Source organism: Pristis pectinata, chromosome 2 (genome assembly GCF_009764475.1).
Source record: "Pristis pectinata isolate sPriPec2 chromosome 2, sPriPec2.1.pri, whole genome shotgun sequence".
In the NCBI taxonomy this organism is placed as follows: domain Eukaryota; kingdom Metazoa; phylum Chordata; class Chondrichthyes; order Rhinopristiformes; family Pristidae; genus Pristis; species Pristis pectinata.
The window spans coordinates 128,083,095-128,108,678 of NC_067406.1; the positions used below are offsets into that span (position 1 = coordinate 128,083,095).

Here is a 25,584-nt window from a genome sequence, read left to right on the forward strand (position 1 = left end):
CTGACAGCACCTCCCAAACCCATGGACTTTACCACACAAGACAGACAAGGGCAGTAGGCAATTGGGAATACCTCTACCTGCAGAATCCCCTGAAAGTCTCTCACTATCCTAAACTGGAATTTTAATGCCGTTTCTTCATCCTTACTGGGTTTAAATCCTGGAATGCCCTACCCAATAAAAGATTACACAAATTCTAGAAGGCTGCTGTCCAGGACTTTCTCAAGAGCGATTAGGGATGAGCAAGTCCATCTACATGGTGCATTGCTTCAAGAAGGCTAGTAGTATTGCCAAGGATACCTGAGACCTGCCCATTCCCTTTTCTGTCTTCTACCTTTTGGGAGAAGATACAGGAGCTTGAAAGCCCAGCCGCCCAGATTTAAGAACAGCTTCTTCCCCATTGCTATCAGACTCCTGAACCAATCACTTCTTTCACACACCCATCCCGATGGTGCTGCTATTTTCTCATCCTCTTAACTCTACCTCTCTCAGTTATTCCACTATTGTCACTTTAGGATTCTTTTTGCACTACTTCAGATTGCATTACAATCTTTACACCTGTTGTGAGAAATCCACATGGCTGTCACGTGACAGTAACGACACTGACCCCCGCTGAGCGGAGGACAGCATTGCTTCTCTGATCAGAAGTGATACTACTGTCAATCAAGGTGCGGCTCCACCCACCCCTAAGGTGTGAGAGTACCTTTTCCCTCTGAACTTGCCTGACCACCACCCTTTGTCTCTGAACCTGCCTGACCATTGGCTGTGGCAGGAACCTTTGTCTTTGACTCCCACACCATTGGCTCGTTTAAATCACAACAGTGAGGCTCCACTCAGCCTCCTAGCACCGCTAACAAGCCTCCAAACAACGCTGCAGAGATCATTGGTAAGAGTGCATCACCACGTGGTCAGGGAGTGTTAAGGGCCAATGATAGTGTGGGACAGGCATTGAAATGTTATATCCTGAAGCTGTACATTGTTATTGTGTGCTTGTGAGAGCGAGCGAGAGAGAGCAAGAGAGAGAATGTATTTTACCCCAGTTGAACTTCCCCTCTCGTGTTCGTGGTATCCTGTGTGTGAGTGAGCGTGTGTCTGTTCCCATCCACTCTGGCCCGTGTTTGCCTTTGTGATTAAACTAGTTTTGGCCTACAAAGCTCGTGTTCAGAGTCCTTGATCCTTAAGACAAAAAAGAACGATTTCACACAATAGCATTCTGCTGTTTTGCACTCATTGTCGTATTTATTGTTGTATTTATTATTATTGTGTATATGGTTTACTCTGTGAGCTTCATGCGAACAAGGAATTTCATTGCACCCTGGTGTATATGACAATAAACTAAATCTAGTCATCTAAACTAATATAACCAAATGTTGGTTCTGCTAGCAATATCCACATCCTGAAAAATGAATTTAAGAAACAGCAATGTGTTTCACCAAAGAAATACAGCATCCCTATGCACACAAAAAACACTTTTTAGGGAACATGGAAGATATTTATGGCAGTTTGAAAAACATGGCTCTCCAACTGGTAAATGCAAGTCTTGTAGCCCAAGATTAATCTTTCCCTTACAAGTCACTACATTTGTAAATGTATTACACAGATTTTAACTCTCACGAAATTTTAGCAATCTGCCTTTTCAGAGTAATTTCTGTTCAGGAAATAATTCAGCAAAGCAGATTCATGGTGAATCCTCAACTTATGCTGAGCCAAATGAGTTTTAGTTTGTTCAGCAATGGAGCCAATGGCATTTCTTAGAGTTTCCTGGCTCTGGGGAAGGGAAAATGTCAAAAAAAGTTTTCATTCCTGTGTCTAAATATCATGGTGGGAAAACCAGAATTACCTATGGTAACCTGCTTGTCTATCTCACTTTCTAGGTCTAAACAAGAATGGCTTCTTAAATACTGTATGAGCATACTATCAATGGGATAACAGTTTGCATTTGTAGAACCTGGTGGGAAAACATGCATGAAAGGTGGGAGACTCTTAGGAACTATGTTTGTTCCTACTTGCTCTTAGAAAAAAAATTAAACATGAATGTGATCTACATTTTTAAATGCTGAGACGTTCACACATGAATGAATTACATAATTCAAGTAAGGTGAATGACTCTCAGAAGAAAACTTGTTTCAACATATGAAGAAAACTATCAGGGATGTGATACAGATCCTTAAAATATTGAATGGTATTTACAAAAGAAGGAAATTACATAATTTAGGAATGAACAAGAAATTAAAGAACTGGAGACCAAGAATTACAAACATTCAGAAAGGCACCACATCATGAAAACTTCCACAGAACAAAGCAGTTGTCTCTCTTGAATTAATATTTGACTATATATCTGGCCTCCAAAAAGGATTAAGAATCTTAAAAATACACTGATTTATGAATGTTCCTGTATCAATCATGAACTACTGGCAAGAGGTAGCCCCATCACTAATAACTAAAGAGGAACATGTTGTTGGAAGTGGGAATAATATTCTCATATTTGGTGATGAAATGAGACTATAGCAGTATTGTAATCCCTCATCAGAAAAGCTGGTCCTCGGTTTTCCCCATTTTATATGTCAGTGGATTCTAATTTCTGAGCAGGTGTATAAGATCACCATTACCATCTGGAGATGGTGAGGTCGTCAAGCCTAAAACAAAATTCTACCCATCTCAGCTTCAATTGGAGACAATTGCCTTTTTTCATGAATTTCTCTCATAAGCCAGCAATGGTAGATTTTTTATGTTAATCAAAATTGAATATTTTGTATGGGTACTGCTTTGAAACTAAGTTTTTATGTTTGCTTCAAAAATACAATCAACAGAAGTTACATCTCACTGAATTCAGTCCATTTGGAGCTAGTTTGCATTTTTAGTTACTGTGGTTACATACAAATATCTCCAACTAATATTTTAATTGCAAATTTATGTCCAGTTGAACTAGAATACATCCTGACTGGAAAGTGAATGATATTTGCTAGCCTGTTAGCCTTCTTGGGCTAATGTGTAATGTATATTTATCTTGCAAGTACCATCAAGGTGGACTGTATAAAAATAACTGAAAGAAATCTTAGATGAAGACGACTCCAGGATAGGATTTCCAGCTGTTATTTTGTTTGATTTTATTGACCACAGGGCACAACAAAATAACATTGTTTAATGGGCTTAGATCCATGTAAATTTTGTACAGCAGTTCAGTGTACTATTAAGGGATCCAGTTGCAATTATTCATATAATTATTTTATCCCATGTTCTGAAAGTAAGTTTTTTTAGATCACTTTTGTTTTTGCATTTTATCCTGAGTGAACAGGCTGTCAATTGTTTTATTGAACTGAATATACATAAACAGCTTCGCCTTTTATAAAAATATGATCTGGCTTTCAAAGCAACACGAGATAGTGCAGACTTCCTACTTAATACCTAGCAGCATTGGAAATATTTCATATTTGGCTGGTAGGCCAGTATCTCGGGCTTTTCAAACAAGAAGACTCATTTTGGTTCGTAGTGAACCTGCCAACAGAAATGCAATTTTTTAGAAAAAAGTACTGGTGTAATACTGAAACTGAAATTAACTTTCATCCATCTCCTCAGTCAGTTGATGCACAACATTTCAAAAGTCTGAAACATTTAGACAATCTTGATCTGATATAGCTCGAAATACTATCACCTGTGCTCCAAACATATGCTCTAATACTACCAATTGTAGTGGTTAGCGTAACACTTTACAGCACCAGCGACCCAGGTTCAAATCCGGTCACTGTCTGTAAGGAGTTTGTATGTTCTCCCCGTGTCTGCGTGGATTTCCTCCGGGTGCTCCGGTTTCCTCCCACATTCCAAAGGCGTACTGGTTAGGAAGTTGTGGGCATGCTATGTTGGTGCCAGAAGCATGGCGACACTTGCGGGCTGCCCCAAGAACACTCCATGCAAAAGTATGTATTTCACTGTGTTTTGATGTACATGTGACTAATAAAGATATCTTATCTAAGCAATATTGTTTACATATTTACAATAACCCAGCTCACAAAGTAAATAAATCCTCCAGAGACCTGACACCATAATAGTTAAACTTATTTTTCATTGTTTCTTCTAACATGATGCAAGGTAGTGCTGAACTTCCATTACACAAGGTTCTCATCAAGAATGCTGACTTCTTAAATACAATAAAGCACAAGAAGGCAGCTAAACAATTAGAGTAGGGCTTAGGCTACAGTATTTGAATTGACTTGTGATGTCGATTAACTGGAATTATTCTTGAATTGTGAAGTGCAGATTTGTTACAAAACAGGAAACTGTAGCGGTTGCTACCGCGGAATAAAACAAGACTCACTCGGAGGATTGCCAAACAGAACTGGTTTATTTTCCCGCCTTGCGCGGGCCCTTTAAGGGAGAAAACTCCCACCCAAAAAACCGGCAATGACGTAAGTCCTACGTCATCAGGACTTTCCCGCCGCGGGTTCTCCTCGTCGCTCGGAAAGACAAGGCCCGCCGCCATCTTGGGCCTCGTCGCTCCGACACCGCGCGACCCGACTGCACTGCCGAGCCGTTCGCCCAACTAGACGGTGAGTCGCCACACACACCCCCCCCAGAACCGGCGAGACAGTCCCCAAGGTCCGTGGGCTGTGCCGCTTGCCCGCTTAGGGGGGCGGCCTCTCCAAATGGGCCGGTTTGAGGCGGTCCGCCGTGAAAACCTGTTCCCTGCCTCCAATGTCCAAAATAAAAGTGGATCCGTTATTCCGTATGACTCGGAACGGTCCCTCATATGGTCGTTGCAATGGCGCCCGAGGTGTGCCCCTGCGAACGAAAACAAACTTACAGTCCCGTAGTTCCTTGGGCTGGCAGGATGGGGCTTGACCGTGCCATGAGGTGGGAATCGGGGCCAAGGTGCCAAGCTTCTCGCGCGGTCTTTGTAGGACTGCTGGGGGTTGTTCCCCTTGGTCCCAAAGGGCAGGTATGAAATCCCCGGGGACAACTAGTGGCGCCCCGTATACAAGCTCAGCTGACGAAGTGCGGAGGTCTTCTTTGGGGGCAGTGCGTATGCCGAGCAGGACCCAAGGCAGCTCGTCAACCCAGTTAGGACCCTTCAGGTGGGCCATCAAGGCCGATTTTAGATGGCGGTGAAAACGTTCCACCAACCCGTTTGATTGAGGATGGTAGGCCGTGGTGGTGTGCAGCTGCGTCCCTAGCAGGTTCGCTAATGCAGCCCAGAGACTGGAAGTGAATTGGGTGCCTCCGTCTGAAGTGATGTGGGCCGGAACGCCAAAACATGAGACCCAAGTTGTGAGCAGCGCTCGGGCGCAGGAATCAGTTGTGATGTCAGTCAGGGGGGTTGCCTCAGGCCACCTCGTGAACCGGTCCACGATAGTGAGGAGGTACCGGGCTCCTCTTGAAACCGGCAGAGGGCCCACGAGGTCGACGTGTATGTGGTCGAACCTCCTACGGGTAGGCTCGAACTGCTGTGGTGGGACCTTGGTGTGTCGCTGGATTTTTGACGTCTGGCAGTGCGGACAAGTCCTGGCCCACTCACTGACCTGTTTGCGCAGGCCATGCCAGACAAACTTGCTGGCGACCAGTCGGACAGTAGATCTGATGGACGGGTGCGCCAACCCATGTACCGAGTCAAAAACGCGTCTTCGCCAGGCTGCAGGGACTATAGGGCGGGGCTGACCAGTCGCAACGTCGCAAAGTAGGGTCCGCTGACCTGGACCAACCAAGAAATCTCGGAGCTGCAGACCGGAGACTGCGGTTCTGTAGCTGGGCAGTTCGTCGTCGGCTTGCTGTGCGTCAGCCAGGGCCGTGTAGTCGACACCCAAGGATAGGTTGTGGATGGTTGGTCTGGAAAGTGCATCAGCAACAACATTATCCTTTCCGGAGACATGTTGGATGTCAGTTGTGAACTCGGAAATGTAGGATAATTGTCTCTGCTGATGAGCTGACCAGGGATCGGAGACTTTGGAGAAGGCAAAGGACAGAGGCTTATGATCGGTGAAAGGCCTGCCTTCTAGAAAGTATCGGAAATGCCGGACCACCAGATACAGCGCTAGAAGTTCCCGATCAAAATCGCTGTACTTCAGTTCGGGCGGTCTAAGGTGTTTGCTGAAAAATGCCAAGGGTTGCCAGCGGCCTTCGAGTAGCTGTTCCAGTACCCCACCCACCGCGGTGTTGGACGCGTCTACCGTGAGGGCAGTCGGGACGTCAGTCCTGGGGTGTACCAGCATCGTGGCGTCTGCCAGGGCGTCTTTGGCCTTAACGAAAGCAGCCGCAGCCTCGTCAGTCCAGATGATGTCCTTGCCCTTACCAGCCAGCAGCGAGAACAGAGGGCGCATGATATGGGCTGCTGCAGGGATGAAACGATGGTAAAAGTTGACCATCCCAAGGAATTCCTGTAGGCCTTTGACTGTGTCGGGGCGGGCAAAATGGCGGATAGCGTCCACCTTGGCGGGTAGGGGTGTTGCCCCGTCGCTGCTGATTTTGTGGCCGAGGAAATCGATAGAGTCAAGTCCGAATTGGCACTTGGATGGGTTGATCATGAGGCCGAAATCGTGGAGGCGGGAATACAGCTGGCAGAGGTGGGAAAGGTGTTCCTGGCGGTTACGGCTGGCGATCAGTATGTCGTCCAAGTAAATGAACACGAAGTCCAGGTCTCGGCCTACCGCGTCCATCAGCCGCTGGAAGGTCTGTGCGGCGTTCTTAAGGCCGAACGGCATCCGAAGGAATTCGAACAGGCCGAATGGGGTGATAAACGCAGTTTTGGGGACGTCATCCGGATGGACCGGGATTTGGTGGTATCCCCTAACGAGGTCCACTTTGGAAAAGATGCGGGCCCTGTGTAAGTTCGCTGCGAAGTCCTGGATGTGAGGGATGGGATAGCGGTCCGGGGTGGTGGCGTCATTCAGCCTGCGGTAGTCGCCGCAGGGCCTCCACCCTCCGGTGGCTTTGGGGACCACGTGCAGGGGGGAGGCCCAGGGGCTGTCTGACCTGCGAACAATCCCCAGCTCCTCCATGTGACGGAACTCTTCCTTTGCCAGGCGGAGCTTGTCTGGAGGTAATCGCCGTGCTCGGGCATGAAGGGGTGGCCCTGTGGTAATGATGTGGTGTCGTACCCCATGTGTGGGCCTAGAATTTGTAAACGAAGGTGCCAAGATCGATGGGAATTCGGCTAGGAGCTTGGCGAAATCGTCGCCAGAAAGGGAAATGGAGTCCAGGCGCGGGGCTGGTGGGCTGATTTCTCCCAGGGGATAGGTCCAGAGAGTGCTAGAGTGAACTAACCGCTTCCTTCGCAGGTCGACTAACAGGTTGTGGGCCCGAAGGAAATCGGCTCCTAGGAGTGGTCGGACGACGGTGGCAAGGGTAAAGGTCCAGGTAAAACGGCTGCCGCCAAAGTGTAATTGAAGGGTACGGGTGCCGAAAGACCGTATCATTGTACCATTGGCGGCATTGAGTAGAGGACCTGGTGGCCTGTCACGAGTGTCGCGGCCTGTCGGGGGCAAAATACTGACCTCCGCTCCAGTATCAACGAGGAAACGCCGTCCAGATTTCTTGTCCTGAACGAAGAGGAGGCTCTGTCGGCGGCCAGCCGCCGTAGCCATCAGCGGCGGCTGGCCCTGGCGTTTCCCTGAAACTTGCAGGGTGGGCGGCATCGACGGGCCTCCACACCCCACCTCTGATGGTAGAAGCACAGCTGGTCACCCGTGTCGTCGTCTGCGTTCCTGGGGCGTGGCTGCTCGGTTGCTGGGGCCGGGCGAGGCGGGCGTTGGGCTCGCGGCCTGGTGATTTGACTGACGGACGAACCGCTCTCGCGCTTGGCCCTCCACAGGACATCTGCCCGGGCGGCCACCTCACGGGGTTGCTGAAGTCGGCGTCAGCTAACAACAAGTGGATGTCATCGGGGAGCTGTTCGAGGAAGGCCTGTTCGAACATCAGGCATGGCTTGTGTCCCTCGGCCAATGCCAGCATCTCATTCATTAGGGCGGATGGGGATCTGTCCCCCAGGCCATCCAGATGAAGCAGGCGGGCGGCGCGCTCACGACGGGAGAGGCCGAAGGTCCGGATCAAAAGGTCTTTGAAAGCCGGGTACTTATCTTCCTCCGGAGGCGACTGGATGAAGTCTCCAACCTGGGCGGCTGTCTCTTGGCCCAGAGAGCTAACCACATGGTAGTACTTCGTGGAGTCGGAGGTGATCTGCCGAAGGTGGAATTGCGCTTCGGCCTGGTCAAACCAGACGCTGGGCCGAAGTGTCCAAAAGGTGGGCAGCTTGAGGGCCACTGCGTTGGCTGCTGCGCTGTCGTCCATTTCGCGGGTCCAAAAGCCGTTTGGACCGTCGGGGTCACCAATGTAGCGGTTGCTACCGTGGAATAAAACAAGACTCACTCGGAGGATTGCCAAACAGAACTGGTTTATTTTCCCGCCTTGCGCGGGCCCTTTAAGGGAGAAAACTCCTGCCCAAAAAACCGGCAATGACGTAAGTCCTACGTCATCAGGACTTTCCCGCGCGCTGGTTCTCCCCGTCGCTCGGAAAGACAAGGCCCGCCGCCATCTTGGGCCTCGTCGCTCCGACACCGCGCGACCCGACTGCCGAGCCGGTTCGCCCGACTAGAGGGTGAGTCGCCACAAAACTATTATTTTTTGGAAGGCACAAAACACTGAATGATATTATTGATAGGAACTTTAAGGGCAGAACGTTCTAGCCCATGGTAATTCCTTCACTTTTATGATAGATCTGTTTCAGTCCCAGGCTGTTCCAAAACACCATCCTCTTCCTTATCTCAATTTTTGGGGGAGGGTGTCCAAGATGATTGGAAAAAACGTCAAACTATAACTAAATAAATATCACAAGTGTATCAGACTTCTAACTAAGGAATTTGGGTTCCAACGGCGATACAGATAGGTAGGTCATTACCCTGCCAACTCTTCAAATACAAAGACTTGTATTTGCATGACCTCAAAGCATCCTAAAGCTGCAGTCAATAAAGTACATTTAAATGCAAATCATTATTCAATGAAGGAAACACGACAGCCAATTCACATATGGCAGCACAAACTGCAGCATGATAAAGACCAGATTATTAGTATTAGTCACATTGGTTAATGGATAAATACTGATTAATACACTGGAGATAACAACCCTTCTCTTCATCGAAACAATGGCATAGATTTTCTTGCATTTAGCATGGACAAGATCCACCTTCGGTGGCGAGTTTAATTTCATGTTGATAAAATAACCACAGATCACAAATAAAATCTCCATTGCACGGATATTTAAAAATATGGAATAATAAATATATAAGCTACTAAGTGAAGAAAACAACAAAGCAAAGAACTGTTGATGCTGGAAATCTGAATTAACAGACAGTCCTAGTGATAATCATTAGATCAGGTGGAGCCTGTTGTGAGGATAACAGTTAACCTTCAGACTGATGATATTTCATCAGAATGTAACTTTTTCAGCTCCAATAAAAGGTCATCAACCTGAAATGTTATCTGCTTCTCTCTCCACAGACACTGCTAGAACTGCAAAGAATGATAGGATCCTAGTTATATGATGGTCATAAACATGAACTAATTTATACTGCTGCTACTAATAAGTTGTGATGATTCATCAACAATCACAATTGCCTAAAATCTTGACTACTGAAGAAGAATGTTTACTTCTGATCCAAGTTGCACCAAACTAATATGGTGTGGGGTCCAAAAAGCATGATATAACAATTGAAAGTCACAAATCTCAGATTGCTAAGATGTGAAGCTCATGAGCCATTTAGTATTTCCTGGAAGCAAAATGCTTCAGATGCTAAAAAATACAAAACAGAAAATGCCAGAAGCAATTCATGCAGTACTTATAGGAAGAGAAAATGAGACAATGTTTCAGGTCAATGATTCTTCATCAGAGTAGTCATATGTTCACTGGGGTTTAGAAGAATGAGATGAAATTAAATCTACAGATTCCCAACAGGAATGGACAGGATGTTCCTGATGGCAGGCAAATCCAAGACCAGGCATTACAGTCCAAGGATAAGTGGTAAGCCATTTAAGACCGAGATGAAGAGAATTTTTTTTTTCTCCTGGAGAGTGGTGAACCTGCAGAATTCCCTATTTCAGAAAGCAGTTGAAACAAGGGAAATGGGGAAAAAGCTGGAACAAGACACTAACTTTGGATAATCATGTTCGATGGGCAGAATGGTCTACTCCTGCTCCTTTTTTTCTGTCTGTTCCTCACACTACATTAATAGCTTGGTAGTGATGTGCTCATGTTACTTATCCAGAAGAGGATACGAATTCTAGCCAATTCATTAATCTGGATTTTGTGTGCTAATATCAGAGAGAGTCCTCATTGAGGGGTCAGCAGAGGAAAGAGTGAGCAGTTTCAAGTTTGGGCATCAACATCTGAGGATCTACCCTGGGCCCAACACATTGATGCAATCTCGAAGGCGGCACGCCAGCAGCTGTACTTCGTTAGGAGTTTGAGGAGATTTCGTATGTATCAAAGACTCTTGCAAATTTCTGTAGATGTAAGAGCATTCTGACTGGTTGCATCAGAGCCTGGTATGGAGGCTCCAATGCACAGGGTTGCAAGAGGCTGCAGAGGGTTATAGACTCAGCTAGCTCCATTACAGGCAGAATTCTCCCCACCATCGAGGGCATCTTCAAGAGACGGTACCTCAAGAAAGCAGCATCCATCACTAAAGATCCTCACCATCCAGGACATGCCCTCTTCTCATTACTACCATCAGGGAGGAGGTACAGGAACCTTAATACCAAAACTCAATGATTTAAGAACAGCTTCGTCCCCTCCGCCATCAGATTTCTAAATGGTCCATGAACCCATCTTCATTATGCCTTTTTCGCCATTATTGTTTATTTTGTAATTTATAGTAATTTTATGTCTTTGTGCTGTACTGCTGCCACAAAACAACATATTTCACGACATACAAGTCAGTGATAATAAACTTCATTCTGATTCTGAGAAGAATGACCGTGAGATCACTGAATGTTAGAAAACCTATCTGAAAACATTATCTATTAGAAAACATTATCTTCAGGGAGAGAAATCCACAATGCTGGTCGACATTTAACTCTAGTCTCATAGTTCATTGGCGCTCAATCTGGGTTCCCAGAACCATGAGTATTTGTGAAGAGTTTCCTGTGACAGCAAAATAATACATAATTATGCTCTGCACTCAAGTCCTGAGCTGAAACATGTTACTAAACACAACACCAAGGAAAAGTTTTCTGCAAAGAGGACATGCATTTGTATCCTTAGGAACTGTTTTCTTAGAAGTATCATTAAAATACCCTTTACATGCAGAATGTTAATATATATTGTCTAATTTTGAAGTGGAGTGGAAAAATGGACCTACAGACAAAAAAATTTGAACCTTTGACATAGTTCTAGCATCTGAGAAAGCCTCTGTTCTCTAAAGACTAGAAGATAAACTACTTCAGTAGTGCAATAAATAAAGAGCAATAAATGCAACGCTGAACAGTTCTTTCAGAAATCCATTCTAATCATACAAAACTGATGCAGGTAGAAGAGACTCCATAAAGTTCTTGCAGTGAACCTCGAGAACATAAAAATTTGACTGTCTTAATTGGTTAATAACAGTCTTATTTTTGCAATTTTATTTAGCGGCATGTTATTATTGCTATTATTAAATTACAGACTCGAGTACTACAAAAAGACATTAATTACTGATATCATACATAATCACAAGGATGATTCCTCATACATTAAAATTTTGTGCTTTTTCAGATTTTCCTACCCAAGATCATTAATTTACACAAGTAATCAAGGATACAAGTTCCAGCACCCCATAACTTTATAAGTATCTATCATTGCTGAGAGATGCAAGCAAGCTATTGATAATGTACAGTAAACTCTTCTTGGCAATTGCTATTAAACATTACTTTTGCCCCTCTGCAGTATATTATTTATTTAAAATTAATTTACCACCAAATCAGATCCTGTATTTAAGTTTGTAATAGCAAGCAAATATTATAAAGAAAAAGAATGAAGACAGAAGGACTTGCAGTTACATGACACAATTCACAATCTCAGGATGTTCTCAACTGCTTTACCTCTAATTAGCCATGTTTTGAAGTGTGGGGATGCTGTTGTCTTGTAGGCTTGAGTTTGTAATGAATTTAAGTTAAGCAATAATCAGTAAATAACTGATATTAGTTATACATTTACAACAAAAAGTATTTCTAACAAGGAGATTTAAAACAACTTTTATGAATAATTGTTAAGCATTTATATGAGCAAATTACATTGTATTTCATCAGTTGTTCCTTCTACAAGCTTGAAATCCTCTTCAAATCAATTTACAATATAAAACTGCATATTTGAACTGGTTATTTTTTTTAAAAAAAGACTTGGTGCACTTATCAAATTTAAAGGAACAAGTAACAACTCAAACTGTGAAAACACCATTCGTCACGATGTTTTGTACATTGTACATGACAATGACGAAAATGAATCTAATTTCCATATTTACTTCCGTATTTCTTGACTCTCACTATATAACAAGATAGTGTGGCTGACCAGCTACTACTGTATCTATATGTATACGTCTTTGCAGATGTAGCGAGTTCTGTAAGGCTGCAATATCCTCAATATTCATCTCCACTGGATAAGGCAAACAATTTCATGAACTGAGTCCAACTCTTAGGAGAGCTTTCCAAAACATTTTAGTGGTAAAGTACCTGCTCTTTCCTGACACTGAAAGCTCAGTACCTCTTTTGCAACAGCATAATCTCCGATTTACTGTAATTAGTTCAACAAGAAGTCCACTGATTGTACAAAGCTATGAAAATGTGACATTGATTGGCCACATTTTAAGACTCAGTCAATATCCCAATAGGATAATTATTGTTTATTCTTTCAACATCATCTGTAATAGTTTTCAAAATACTGGAAAATGTAATATCTTACAACAATTGAAAGCAAAGAAATTCAAAAAGCAACAGTAATTCTTACCTCTTGTAGTGATGCTGCTGTGACACACGTTCCCTCGCTAAACCCAGAAAAGCTCCTGCTTATTGTACGATTCTGGAACATTTCCAATTTATCACATGGTACCTTCAACTTAAAATCTATTTCGCAACTATTCACATTGGTGCATCCCATTGATGCCTGTAAATGGCATTCTGGGCACTGCTGTTCTGACAGTAAAAGGCCACCAGACCCTTCATGAGAATCTAATGAAGTCTGAGCACTCTTTTCCATTCCAGCTTTTTTTAATCTAGGCAGGAATTTCCCCGATTCCAGCTCTGATTTTCCGTAGTAATGTCCTTCTCGCTCAGCATCTTCTTCCAATGGCTTTAAATCAGCCTGTGGATCCTCAAATAAATCTGTCTGAGACAGAATAGGTATGGTAACTTCCTCTTTTTCTGATTCAAATTCAGATTCACTTCCTCCGCCTGGTGAAAGTTCAGAGGCAGGTATAGGTCGGAAATGAGTCCGCGGTGAGATTCGAATAGCTCTATACTGTGTTTTGTCAATACTATATATTTTAGGATGAAACGTTTCACTTTCTGAGTCTGAACACAGTATAGATTTGGGTTTAAAGCTTGGACTAAATGTTGCAAGCCTTTCAGGTTCAAATGAACATTCCACATGAAGAACTTGCGAGAAAGGATTGTTCAGGTCAAAGGAGGAAAATGAATACTCAACACCAGGCTCTTGACTCTGATAATTACTGCAATTCCCTAATAAATCTTCATGGAAGATGAAAGAGAACTCTGTATTTAATTTGTCTTCTCCTTTTCTCATCTGATCACACTGTGTGAATGAAGCACAAGATCTCCACAATGGTCTATGGCCAGGAGCAAAGTTACTACCTGGAGTCATGAAGACATCTGTACCTGCTATTGTCACTACATCTGAAGATGCACATTGCAATAAAGTACCTTTTGCAGGATCAGGTGGAACCACTCCCCAGTCCCCACAATTGTCAAAGGTTTTCAGTTCTCCATAGACTCCACCAAGAATGAAAGCACTTTCTTTGTCAGCACCAATATCCCAAGGTTTAGAGGGTGCAGTGTAATCACCAACATCTATCTCTGCAAGTTCCCCAGTGGCAATAGCCTGGGCCTCCAAGTTTTCTTTCTGGCACTCCCATAAGTGATATTCTGACCTCTGTACTGCCTTTTCATGAGGCTCTTGTAGAATGTCTTGTTTCGTTGCCATGTCCAAACAACAGCAATGGCAACCATTCACTTCACCAGGAAAGAAATCTTCTTCTGATTTCTCTACATCTAGTGTTGTTACAGCATCATTTTCAGCTATGGCTGTCCAAATGTCTTTTATAACTTCTGAGTCATAGCTATCTCCATGACTGGCCATCTGTTCTTTGAAAATTTCCACAGTTGTTTCATACTCCTTATTTTCTTCTTCTTCCAACTGAATCCCACAAACGGACTCCAACTTAGATTTCTGCTTGAAAGCCACATTTGTTATGTTTCGTAAAGCTCCATCTGTTTGTGAATGAGTCTCCTCATGCAACAAATCTAATAGATCTTCATCAAGAAGGCTGGTTGAAATGCCCGGGACTATGCAATCAATCTCATCTGCATTAAATTTAGTGGACTCCTCCATCTGAATACCAAAGGAGGTTTCATTATCTGAACGTGTTTCTTCAGAATGTGACCATGGGCTGCACGTTCGCGTTGAAAGATTTGAGCAGTGGTCATTTTCATCAAAGGCACTATTTTTGGTCCATATAAGCAAACGAGACTGTGCTTTCCCAGGCAAATCTGCCCAGCCTCCAATATCATTATTCTGATTTCCCAAGCTAAGCCCATCAAAACAGAATGGTGAAGCAGGGTTATCATATTGCACTTCAAACAGAGAAAAACAAGTGGAGTTTAAACTTGACCCTTCATTTGCTTCTGAAAAGTGTTCTTCTTGATTGCCAGTACTACTACTTGCGTCACACACTGTATTATCCACAATAGGAGAAAGAGTAATGGGGGATTCCCCGGCGAAGCTTTCCCCCTCTGCTTCATCAGAGCTAGAGCACTCCCAGAATTGAGCTATATTTGCAAGATCATGCAAGAGCAATCCTTCTGCACCAAGAGAAGGTTGTGAATCTGTCCATATTGCACTTTCCCTCGTCAATTGTAGTCCATCTAATACTATACAACAGTCTGCCTCAAAATCAGTTTGCTCTGTACTCTTCCGTCGAATCATGCTTAAAATTCGACTCTCTCCTTGCAATGAATTTGAGGCACTAGGATCCAATATGGATTGATGAATATCTACTTCATAGAAGTGAGTAAATTCTGACAGATGCATATCATCTAAAATATCACTGTCCTTGGGATTAGAACAGCTTGAGGTCCCAGTGAGGTCATTAGCCTCATCTAATAATGCAGGCATTTCAACAAAGTGACCATCGACGAAAGCACCTGCAGCGAGGTATGTTTGAAAATTATTGTTATTAATACAAAGACCCTGCATTGTCTCCGAAAGCTCTTCCAAAGTCAAAGATTCACTATCATTAGCAGCTACACTATTCCGGTATGCAGTTTCTAGCTTGCTTTTTCTACTCGGAGGGAACCAATATTCTGCAATTGGTTCAGTGTACCACAATGGTTCTTCTTTAAATTCTTGTTCCCTTCCATTTTCATTGCCAAGATCTTTAGCACCACTGTTGCCATTTGTTTTCCTTCTTGTTTCTTTCATAAACTTTTTTCCTTTTTTGCACAGTTGTTTAGTAGGTCCACTGCTGCTGCTTCCACAGGTGCTTTTTCGATCATCTTTGTCAACAGACTTCAATGATAGCCTAACTTGTCCATTTCGCCCCTTTTTGTTCCGAGAAGTTTCTCTCACCTTATGTCTGACTTTGACAGCTTTTGTGGAACCCTTTAACTCATATTGGTTGCCACTTGAGCTTGAGCCTGCTTCACTGGAGCCAGAGGACCATGAACGAGGGCGGATCTTTCCTTCTGACCTGTGTCTGATCTTCTTTCCTGTTGCGGGTTTTTCTTCTGGCATGCTGTTATTGTGCCTATTTTCTTTTTCCTTTTTACTTCTCCTGAATGTACGATTGTTGGTTATAGTGGAAGCCTCATTTGTTCGCTCTCTAGTACCTTCACCTTCACTGTTGCATTCTTTTGGAGAGGATGTATCAGTGCTTGTTTGTGGAGCAGCAGATGAAGAAGAAGAACCAGAAAATGAACAAGCTTTGGTCTTATTCCACACGGTCATGATTTCTTGCAGACAGATTGGCTTTTCAGAAAGAGGTGGAAATGCTTCATAATACCTAAACCAAAAAAAAACTCAGATAATATATTCATTTGGCTTATTGACAAATTCATGAATGTCAAACCTCAATGTCAAATGTCATCAAATCCCTTAATTTTGAATTCATCAGGTGAATCACATTTTAAAATAAATTAATATTAGAGTAGTTTTTGCTGGAATACTGATACAGCCATCTAATAATAACAGATCTATACAATGTAAACACATTTTCTTACTTTTCAAAGTTAAAAAGATTATGAAGTTAGTTTCCTTTCAATGCTCTAGTGTTCTGTCAATAAATGGAAAGCCATAGTATGCTTCAATATGTCAACCGTATTCCAATATAGAACAATATTTTAAGTACATACATACATTTCTACCTGATCCTTGGCGGAAGGAGATCCTATAATTTCAGGAGATTGAGATCCTTCTGCTTTCTTACTACCTTGCTTCTCTTCTGTAATTTGGGAAGAGAGAAGATAAGTAAATTCAAGATGGACATCACAAATATAATCTTTACTTTCTTCATTATTTTCCCTACTTTGAATGAAAAAAAGATAAATGGAAACTTGAGAAAACAAGTTTAGGTAAAATTGTGCTAAGTTATGGTTTGAGGAATAAATTTTAGTGTTTTAGTTAGATGTTAATATTTATTACCTGTGGTAAGTTTTTTTTCAATGAGGCATTGAGCGAGATGACTAAAGATTATGGAGTTTCTGAAATTAGTAGTGTGCTTAATTGTGAGCAAGACAGTTCTAGGCTGTAGGAAGCTATCAAGGCAATGGCTAGGAAGGGCTGTTTTCTTTGCAACCAAATAGGCTAAGGAGAGATTTAATCGACGTGTATAAAATTAGGTGTAGACAATGTGAACAGGAAGAAGCCATTTCCTTTGAAAGAGACATAGACAAAAGGACTAAGATTTAAAGTAAAGGAAATATAGAGGAAACATGGATTTTTTTTTCATCCAAAGATTTGGTGGGGGTCTGGAACTCACTATCATAAAGAGTAATGAAGGCAGAACTCCCTTGATACATTTAAAATTAAGCTGGATGACCACATAAAATGCTACAGCTGAGAGCTGGGCCGTGGGAATAACTGAACAGCTTGATTTCCGCTCAGCATGGATCTGATGCATAGAATGGCCACCTTCCAAACTGTAAATGTCTAAAGATCCTGTAACTCCAAGTGTACAAAACCTGCAGAAGAAAAGGCTTCATTGGCTTGGTTTTATCGTTCTGTATTTCTTACTTTGAACAAAGAGCCATTTCAGGCTTGCAATTTAGAATTCTGGTTTTAAAAATAAATCTGGATGTTTTTGGCAATAGGAAAATCACTAAAAATCAACAAGCTAAACAAGTTTTCAGAAAATTTGATTTATTTTTTCATCTCTGCCACTGGCTAGACATGCTCCATTTATCTAAAGTTGAGAATTTCTGAGCGTTTAGGGTTGTGCATTAAACCCAAACTCCCTCACTTTTCATCATTTGTATTTATAACCATTATGCAACACAATGAGTATCAAAACATGACTAAAATGACTGCTTGATAGCCATACAAAGATATTTATGATTACCAAGTTTATTTTCTTCAATGTAACTGCAATTTCTGAAACTCAGCTTATATTTAGGTCAACTAAGATACCTTTCAAGTTCAATGGAGCAGTTGTTGCCACTTCTTCTGTGTCAGATTTGACTCACACTAGCCAACATTTAGATATGAGCTAAAGGGTGTAACAAATGCATTCTCCTTGACATATAAGCCAGATATTGTATTTTATGCACATACTCTGTTGTGTAGTTAAACAAATCTTCAGGTCTGTAAAAATGCAGAAATTTCATCAACTTAAAACCAAAACAAAACAGTGAGCTGGAATTACTTCAAAGTGGCTCACTATTCATCTTCCTTCTAAACTCTCTCAAGTGGGTTCCCACAGCAAGACTTTCTCAAAGAAACCAGCTCTGATCTCTGATGATGACCTGTGCAGTGTACGCCTTCTGATCATAAACTCAATCAGAATGATTTGACAGCACATGGAATCATATTCTCAGACTAAATCAGTTGCCAAAGTGAATGCCTCATATTCACAAATGTTCCAAATCTATTCTAAAATTAATAATATCTTTTTTTAAAATCATTTAAAATTTAAAACACTAAAACTGCTAAAACAATGGGAAAATTTAAAAACAATTGTCACGAACCAGCAACAAAAGAAACACACTGAGCCTGATTCAGTGTTAAAAACTATTTTATTAATCACTACTTATGATAATACGTAAAATAAAAGTAAAAATGTTAGTATGTTAGAATTCAAAAATGTTAAACTTTGAACTTTAACCCCAAAACTAAACTCTTTGTGTGTGTGTGACAAAGTCCCAAACTCCAAGTTCAGGAATGGTTCTTAAAGTTCAGTTCCGCAAGCCATAAGGTGAAACATGAGCAAGGGCTTCTTCAACAACCACCGTTGTCTGAAGATAAGATGTAGACGTAGAGAAACATAGAGAGAGTAAATACGAAATCCAAATGTTCCACGATGGAACCCAAACGACACTCCAGTGTTTACTCGGTAGTGACTTCCTCACCCCGAAAAGCATCCGAATCGTGGTCGTCCACACACACATACCTGTTTCCTTCTACAGGTCAGTAACAAAGTGAACTCCACCGGATTACTTCCAACTTCCATACATAGATTTCAGTGGCAGACACAGTTATAGTTTCTCATCCATCAATAGAGAAAACTAGCAGGCTGGTGTCTCTCTCCCTTCTCTCTCTCTCTCCTTTCTCTTCTTCCACGTCATTACGTCCTTTATCTTCTATTGACGTAAGCACGCCCCACACACACATACACTCTCTATCTAAAAAGGGACATTCACTGAGTCCGTAACACAATTAAATACAAATTAACTAAAATAATTTAAATCAATGTAAATTACTGAAACTTTGCTCTCATAGCTATTTCTCCCCACTGAATTTAATTATTCCTGAAGTAACTGATGAGAAACTACAGAGAGCTCATGCTCCACCACTTGACTCCAAGAGGAATCCTGCATTGGAATACAGTGGATTTGACAGTCATAATTAACTGTGTGGAAGTTTTGGACTTCTATACTAGTGCACGCTTCTGTGAGATTCCTGAACTTCCTCACAGTTAGAAATTTTTTGCAGAAATTTTGGCACTAAGCAGTTTTGCATTTGACAGTTTAATCAATACAGCTTGTTTTTCTCTAAAAATCCCAAAAAAAATGTGCTCTGCTACTCATTTCAGATGGTCATGCAGCATCAGCCATGGCTCAGTTGGAGCACACTTGCCTCTGAATTAGAAGGATGTGGGGCCGAACACAAACATTTACGATAATAATCGAGAGCAATATTAAATGCTGCATTGTCAAAGATGCTGTCTTTCAGATGAAGCATTAATCTGAGGTTCCGTCTGCCCTCTCAGGTGGATACGAAAGAATCCATGCCATCATTTGAAGGGTAGCAGGGGAATAATTTCCCATGTCTTGGCCAGTATTTATCCTCAGCCAGTGTCACTAAAAAAAACTCAATTTTCTGGTCATTATCACACTGCTGTTTGTGAGAGCTTGTGTAAATTGGCTGCTGTTGTTCCTACAGTACAAGAATGACTATAGTGTGTTTAGCTATTTGGGACTTACAGCAATCATGAAGAATGTAAACAATTGCAAACTATTTGATGTATTTTACTTTTGGATCTCACCAAAGCCTATTTTTATTAGGTGCCTAAAATTCTGACCGTCAGTGTTTACATCCCAATTTTATCTGTGTGTTTGTAACAAGTGGGAGCCCTATTGCAGCCAGCCCCTGCCAAGGACTCAGTATCAGGAACACTTCCCACAACAAAAGATGCAAGATATTTCTCAACAACACACACAGAGTGCTGGAGGAACTCAGCAGAATGCAGAGTTCCTCCAGCATTTTGTGCATGTTGCTCCAGATTCCTAGCATCTGCAGAATCTCTTGTATCTCAGAGATATTTCCCAATTACTCAGGCAGGTTAACAATGGTTGGCTCCATATTTGGAGAAACAATTTAGTGTGTAAACAGAAATCATTTTATCAATTACTTGTCATATGTTAAAATAGAAGCCTTTTCTGAAATTGGTCATTACTCCTAAAACCCAACATTCTTTTAAACGCTGTTCTATCTTATTGGCATTGAAATCTATTGGCAACAATTCTGAATTCAGTCATGCACAGCATTAAAAAATAACTGGTTAGTTCTGATCTAGCTGATTAGGTGTTAAAATACTCTCTTTTAAAACAACTTCATTAAGGTCCACTGAAAACAAATCAGAACTAACAATTCCATAGGTCCATGAGACTGGATTCTTATCAATTTGAATGGTGATAAGGTCAGAGTGCCCCACACTAACATTTTTCTTAGCACTGCAAATGGAGATTAATTAGAAGTTGTCCACAGAGAATCATCACACCCAACACCATTTTAATAATACCATAGAACAAATACAGCACCATACAGGCCCTTCGGCCCACCATGTGACCTTTAAACCACACCCAAGACTATCTAACCCCTTCCTCCCACATATCCCCCTAGTTTAACTTCCTCCATATGCTTATCTAACAATCTCTTGAACTCGACCAACGTACCTGCATCCACCACTACCCAGGCAGCGCATTCCATGCACCAACCACTCTCTGGGTGAAAAACTCCCTCTGATATCTCCCTTGAACTTCCCACCCACTACTTTAAAGCCATGCCCTCTTGTATTGAGCGTTGGTGCCACTGGGGAAAAAGGCACTGGCTATCTACTCTATCTATTCCTCATAATATTTTGTATACCTCTAATCATGTCTCCCCCTCATCCTCCTCCTCTCCAAAGAGTAAAGCCCTAGCTCCCTTAGTCTCTCCTCATAATTCATACTCTCCAAACCAGGCAGCATCCTGGTAAATCTCTTCTGCACCCGCTGCAATGCCTCCACATCTTCCTATAATGAGACAACCAGAACTGGACACAGTACTCCAAGTGTGGTCTAACCGGGAGTTTTGTAGAGCTGCATCATTACCTCGTGGCTCTTAAACTCAATCCCAAGACTTATGAAGCTAACTCCCATAAGCTGTTCTTAACTACCCTATCCACCTGTGAGGCAACTTTCAGGGATCTGTGGATATGAACCCCCAGATCCCTCTGCTCCTCCACACTACCCAGAATCCTGCCATTAACCTTGTACTCCGCCTTGGAGTTTGTCCTTCCAAAGTGTACCACCTCACACTTCTCTGGATTGGAACTCCATCTGCCACTTCTCATCCTATCTATATCCCTCTGCAATATCCGACAGTTCTCTGCACTATCCACAACACCATCGGTTATTTGTGTCGCCTGTAAACTTGCAAACCTACACTTCTACCCCCTCATCCAAGTCATTAATAAATATCACTAAAAGTAGAGGTCCCAGAACCGATCCTTGTGGGACACCGCCAGTCACAGCCCTCCAATCTGATGCACTCCCTTCGCCACAACCCTCTGCTTTCTACAGGCAAGCCATTCTGAATCCACACGGCCAAGCTTCCCTGGATCCCATGCCCTCTGACCTTCTGAAGAAGCCTACCATGTGGAACCTTGTCAAATGCCTTACTAAAATCCACGTAGACCTCATCTACTGCACTAGCCCTCGTCAATCTGCCTGGTCACCTGCTCAAAGAATCCTATCAGGCTTGTGAGACATGATCTTCCCTTCACAAAGCTATGCTGGCTGTCCCTAATCAGTCCATGATTCTCTAAATGCTCATAGATCCTATCTCTTAGAATCCTTTCCAACAGCTTGCCCACCACAGACGTAAGGCTCACTGGTCCTATAATTCCCTGGACTATCCCTACTACCTTTTTTGACTAAGGGGAGAACATTTGCCATCCTCCAATCCTCCGGTACCATTCCCGTGGACAACGAGGACTCAAAGATCCTAGCCAACGATTCAAGCAATCTCCTCCCTCGCCTCACAGGGCAGCCTGAGGAATATTCCGTCAGACCCAGGGATTTATCTGTCCTAATATTTTCTAACAAGCTCCAACACATCCTCCCTCTTGATATCTACATGCTCCAGAACATTAACCTTACCAACATGTCCTCAGCGTCCTCAAGGCCCCTCTCTTTGGTGATACTGAAGAGAAGTATTCATTGAGAACCTCACACCACTTCCATAGCTTTCCAGCACATCTTCCCACCTTGTCTCTAATCAGTCCCTACCTTTATTCCTCATCATCCTTCTGCGCTCACATAAGTGAGAAAAAGCCTTGGGATTTTCCTTAACCCTACTCGCCAAGGGCCTTTTCATATCCCCTTCCTGCTCTCCTCAGCCCCTTCTTAAGTTCCTTCCTTGCTACCCTATATTCCTCATGAGTCCTATCTGATCCTTGCTGCCGTACACTTTATGTATGCTGCCATCTTCCTCCTAACTAGTTGTTCCACCTCTCTTTCACCCATGGTCCCTTCACCCTGCCATTCTTTCTCTGCCTCATTGGAACAAATTTATCCCTAACATCCTGCAAGAGATCCCTGAACAACGACCACATCCCCATAGTACATTTCCCTTCAAAAATGGCATCCCAATTTACTCTCGCAAGTTCTAGCCTTATAGCTTCATAATTTGCCCTTCCCCAATTAAATATCTTTCCGTCCTCTCTGCTCCTATCCTTTTCCATGACAATGCTAAAGGTTATAGAGCAGTGGTCACTGTCCCCCAAATGCTCACCCACCGAGAGATCTGTCACCTGACCCAGTTCATTACCTAATACTAGATCTGATATGGCATTCCATCTAGTCAGCCTGTCAACATATTGTAACAGGAATCCGTCCTGAACACGTTTAATAAACTCTGCCCCGTCTAAACCTTTGGTACTAAGCAGGTGCCAATCAATATTTGAGAAGTTGAAGTATCCCATGATAACAAGCCTGTTATTCTTGCACCTTTCCAAAATCTGCCTCCCAATCTGCTCCTCATTATCCCTGCTGCTACCGTGTGGCCTATAGAATACGCCCAGTAGAGAAACTACCCCTTTCTTGTTCCTAACCTCCGCCCATACTGACTATAGAGAGGATCGTTCTACGTTATCCACCCTTTCTGCAGTTGTAATAGTATCCCTGACCAGTAACGCCACCCCTCCTCCTCTTCCCCCACCCCCCCAATCCCTTTTAAAATACTGAAATCCAGGAATATTCAATATCCATTCCTGCCCTGGTGACTGCCAAGTCTCTGCAAGAGCTACAATATTATAGTCCCATGTACTTATCCAAGCTCTCAGCTCATCACCCTTATTCCTGATACTTCTTGCATTTAAGTAAATACACTTTAGCCTATCCACCTTCCTACTTTTATACCCTATACTCTGTCTTCTTCCTCAAAGCCTCTCTACATGTTAGATCTGACTTTTCCCCATCCACTTCTTCCTCTGACCTACCCCTCTGCTTCCCACCTCCCTCGCAAACTAGTTTTTAAATGAATTATTAATTACTTTACATATTACATGGTTTGTACTTGAATGTTTATTGAAAACGAAATTAGTACTTTAGGGTCAGCTAAACAGGTTGATGATAAAACTTTGAGTTATACGAACATTTGAATTAACTAAAATGGAAACAGCCTCTAATTTTAATTTTGTAATGAACAGTAATGTCATTCTGGGATTCTACCTAAAGCAGGTTTGCCACACGATATGATGGATTCAGATCTTTGTTGTTTACCCTTCTTAGATTTCCAATAACTACAATAGTGAAAACTTAAAATACAGACCAGTACGGTTACATTAAACTTGGAGAAAACATACCTTTTTGCTTATTCTGCAGTTCTTTCAATTTGGAGCAAAGTTCTTCAACTAAGGTCTCAATGCCAGAACTCTAAGTGATAAAGAAAAATAACAATAATGAAGTCCTAATGTATGTTCAAAACCATTCTGAAGCATTAAATCAGCAAACAAGTACTGAAGGAACAGCTGATGGCACTTAACATAGTCCGATGCAATAACCTTTTCCTTGTAAAAGGAATAAAATCAAACAAAATTTTTTATATATTGAAAATAGTGTCCACATATGGTCAATTGTAATATACATTTCAAATATGACTGTGTACTTATCAAGTCCTGACTCCACAGACCTTAGAGTAGCTATTGCAATTGTAAAATTCTCTTATCTTCAATTTCAATAAATAAACAGAGAGAAAAAATACAGGAGGTTAGGTATTGCTGAAAAGACATGAGACCCTATTGGTCAGGCTCTGCACTTGACAAAACACTTTGCTCAAGGAAAAGATAACAGCAACTTGCACCTCATGAACAAAGATTTCAGAAACAGTAGAGTAACCAAAATCAAATTAGAAGTAATTTAATTACTTAAAGAGAATAAAACATTATATAATAAAGGCACATGCCTGACATGTCATATTAACTCAAACCTATATTGTCAAAGCAACTAGTACAGCAGAATAGGCATGTCATCACTCTTAATTTAAAAGCCAACACATTGTCCTTAAGTAAAGCATGCAAATTGCTTGACAGTGACTTTGCTATTACTTTTAAGAGGACTCTCCACTGATAACTAGCTGTTGGACCAGTAATATCATCAGTTTGGTTCATTTAACAATAATGTCATCTCAGATTCAGAAGGTAATCCAGTTCTTACCTCAGGTGTTGAATACATAACTAGGCTGATATTCTGGTCAATAATATGGGACTGTCATGTTGTAAGAGGTATTACCCTTGAAATGTTAAAGCAAAGACCAAACTTGTCCATCCTGGTAAATACTAAATTTTCCATTGCACTCTTTAAGCAGAGTTCTCCTGTGACATATATTTCCAAAATCAAATTTCACCATTCATCTTCTCAATGCTGTTTGCAGAAACTTGTATAAATAAGCTTAAATTAATTGCATGAACAACAATGAACACATTTCTCATATTGGCTGTGACATAGTCCAGAATCATGGTAAGTACCATATGAACTTTCCTGGATTTACCATGTCCCACAGGATCAGTACAAGCAGATACTCTTCACTGTTTTTTAGTAATGGTTTTACCAAGTCCATAAGCATTCACTCAAATTAAGCATCCAGAATCCTTTGATATCTATAAAGCAAATGGATTTTTCTTTCCCTTCACTTGTTCATGTGACGTCTCTCTGGATACATGCCATTATTCTTCGGAAGTTATAACATGTGTTAGTATAAAGAAAATATGAATAAGTGGCTTAACCATCCAGTACCAGCAGAAGCACATCAAATGCTTCTGTGTCACACTCCTCTGTCAAAATACTTACCACAGGATTATATCCAGACTTGTCAGAAATAATTGCTGGCAGGTTGATGGCAGACAATATTTTTACCCTGCAATTGTT

General features: G+C 42.1%; 1 protein-coding gene across 3 annotated transcripts in view; it reads right to left on the reverse strand.

Moving 5' to 3' along the window:
* kiaa0232 (KIAA0232 ortholog) overlaps nt 1-25,584 on the reverse strand; it is a 65,267-nt gene that overhangs the window by 15,087 nt on the left and 24,596 nt on the right. For all 3 annotated transcript variants that reach the window (XM_052010107.1, XM_052010106.1, XM_052010108.1), the window contains 3 exons: nt 24,024-24,093; nt 16,598-16,682; nt 12,956-16,244 (listed from right to left, as the gene is read on the reverse strand). In XM_052010107.1, coding sequence (XP_051866067.1) covers nt 12,956-16,244; nt 16,598-16,682; nt 24,024-24,093 — 3,444 coding nt within the window. The remainder of the gene's footprint in view (nt 1-12,955; nt 16,245-16,597; nt 16,683-24,023; nt 24,094-25,584) is intronic.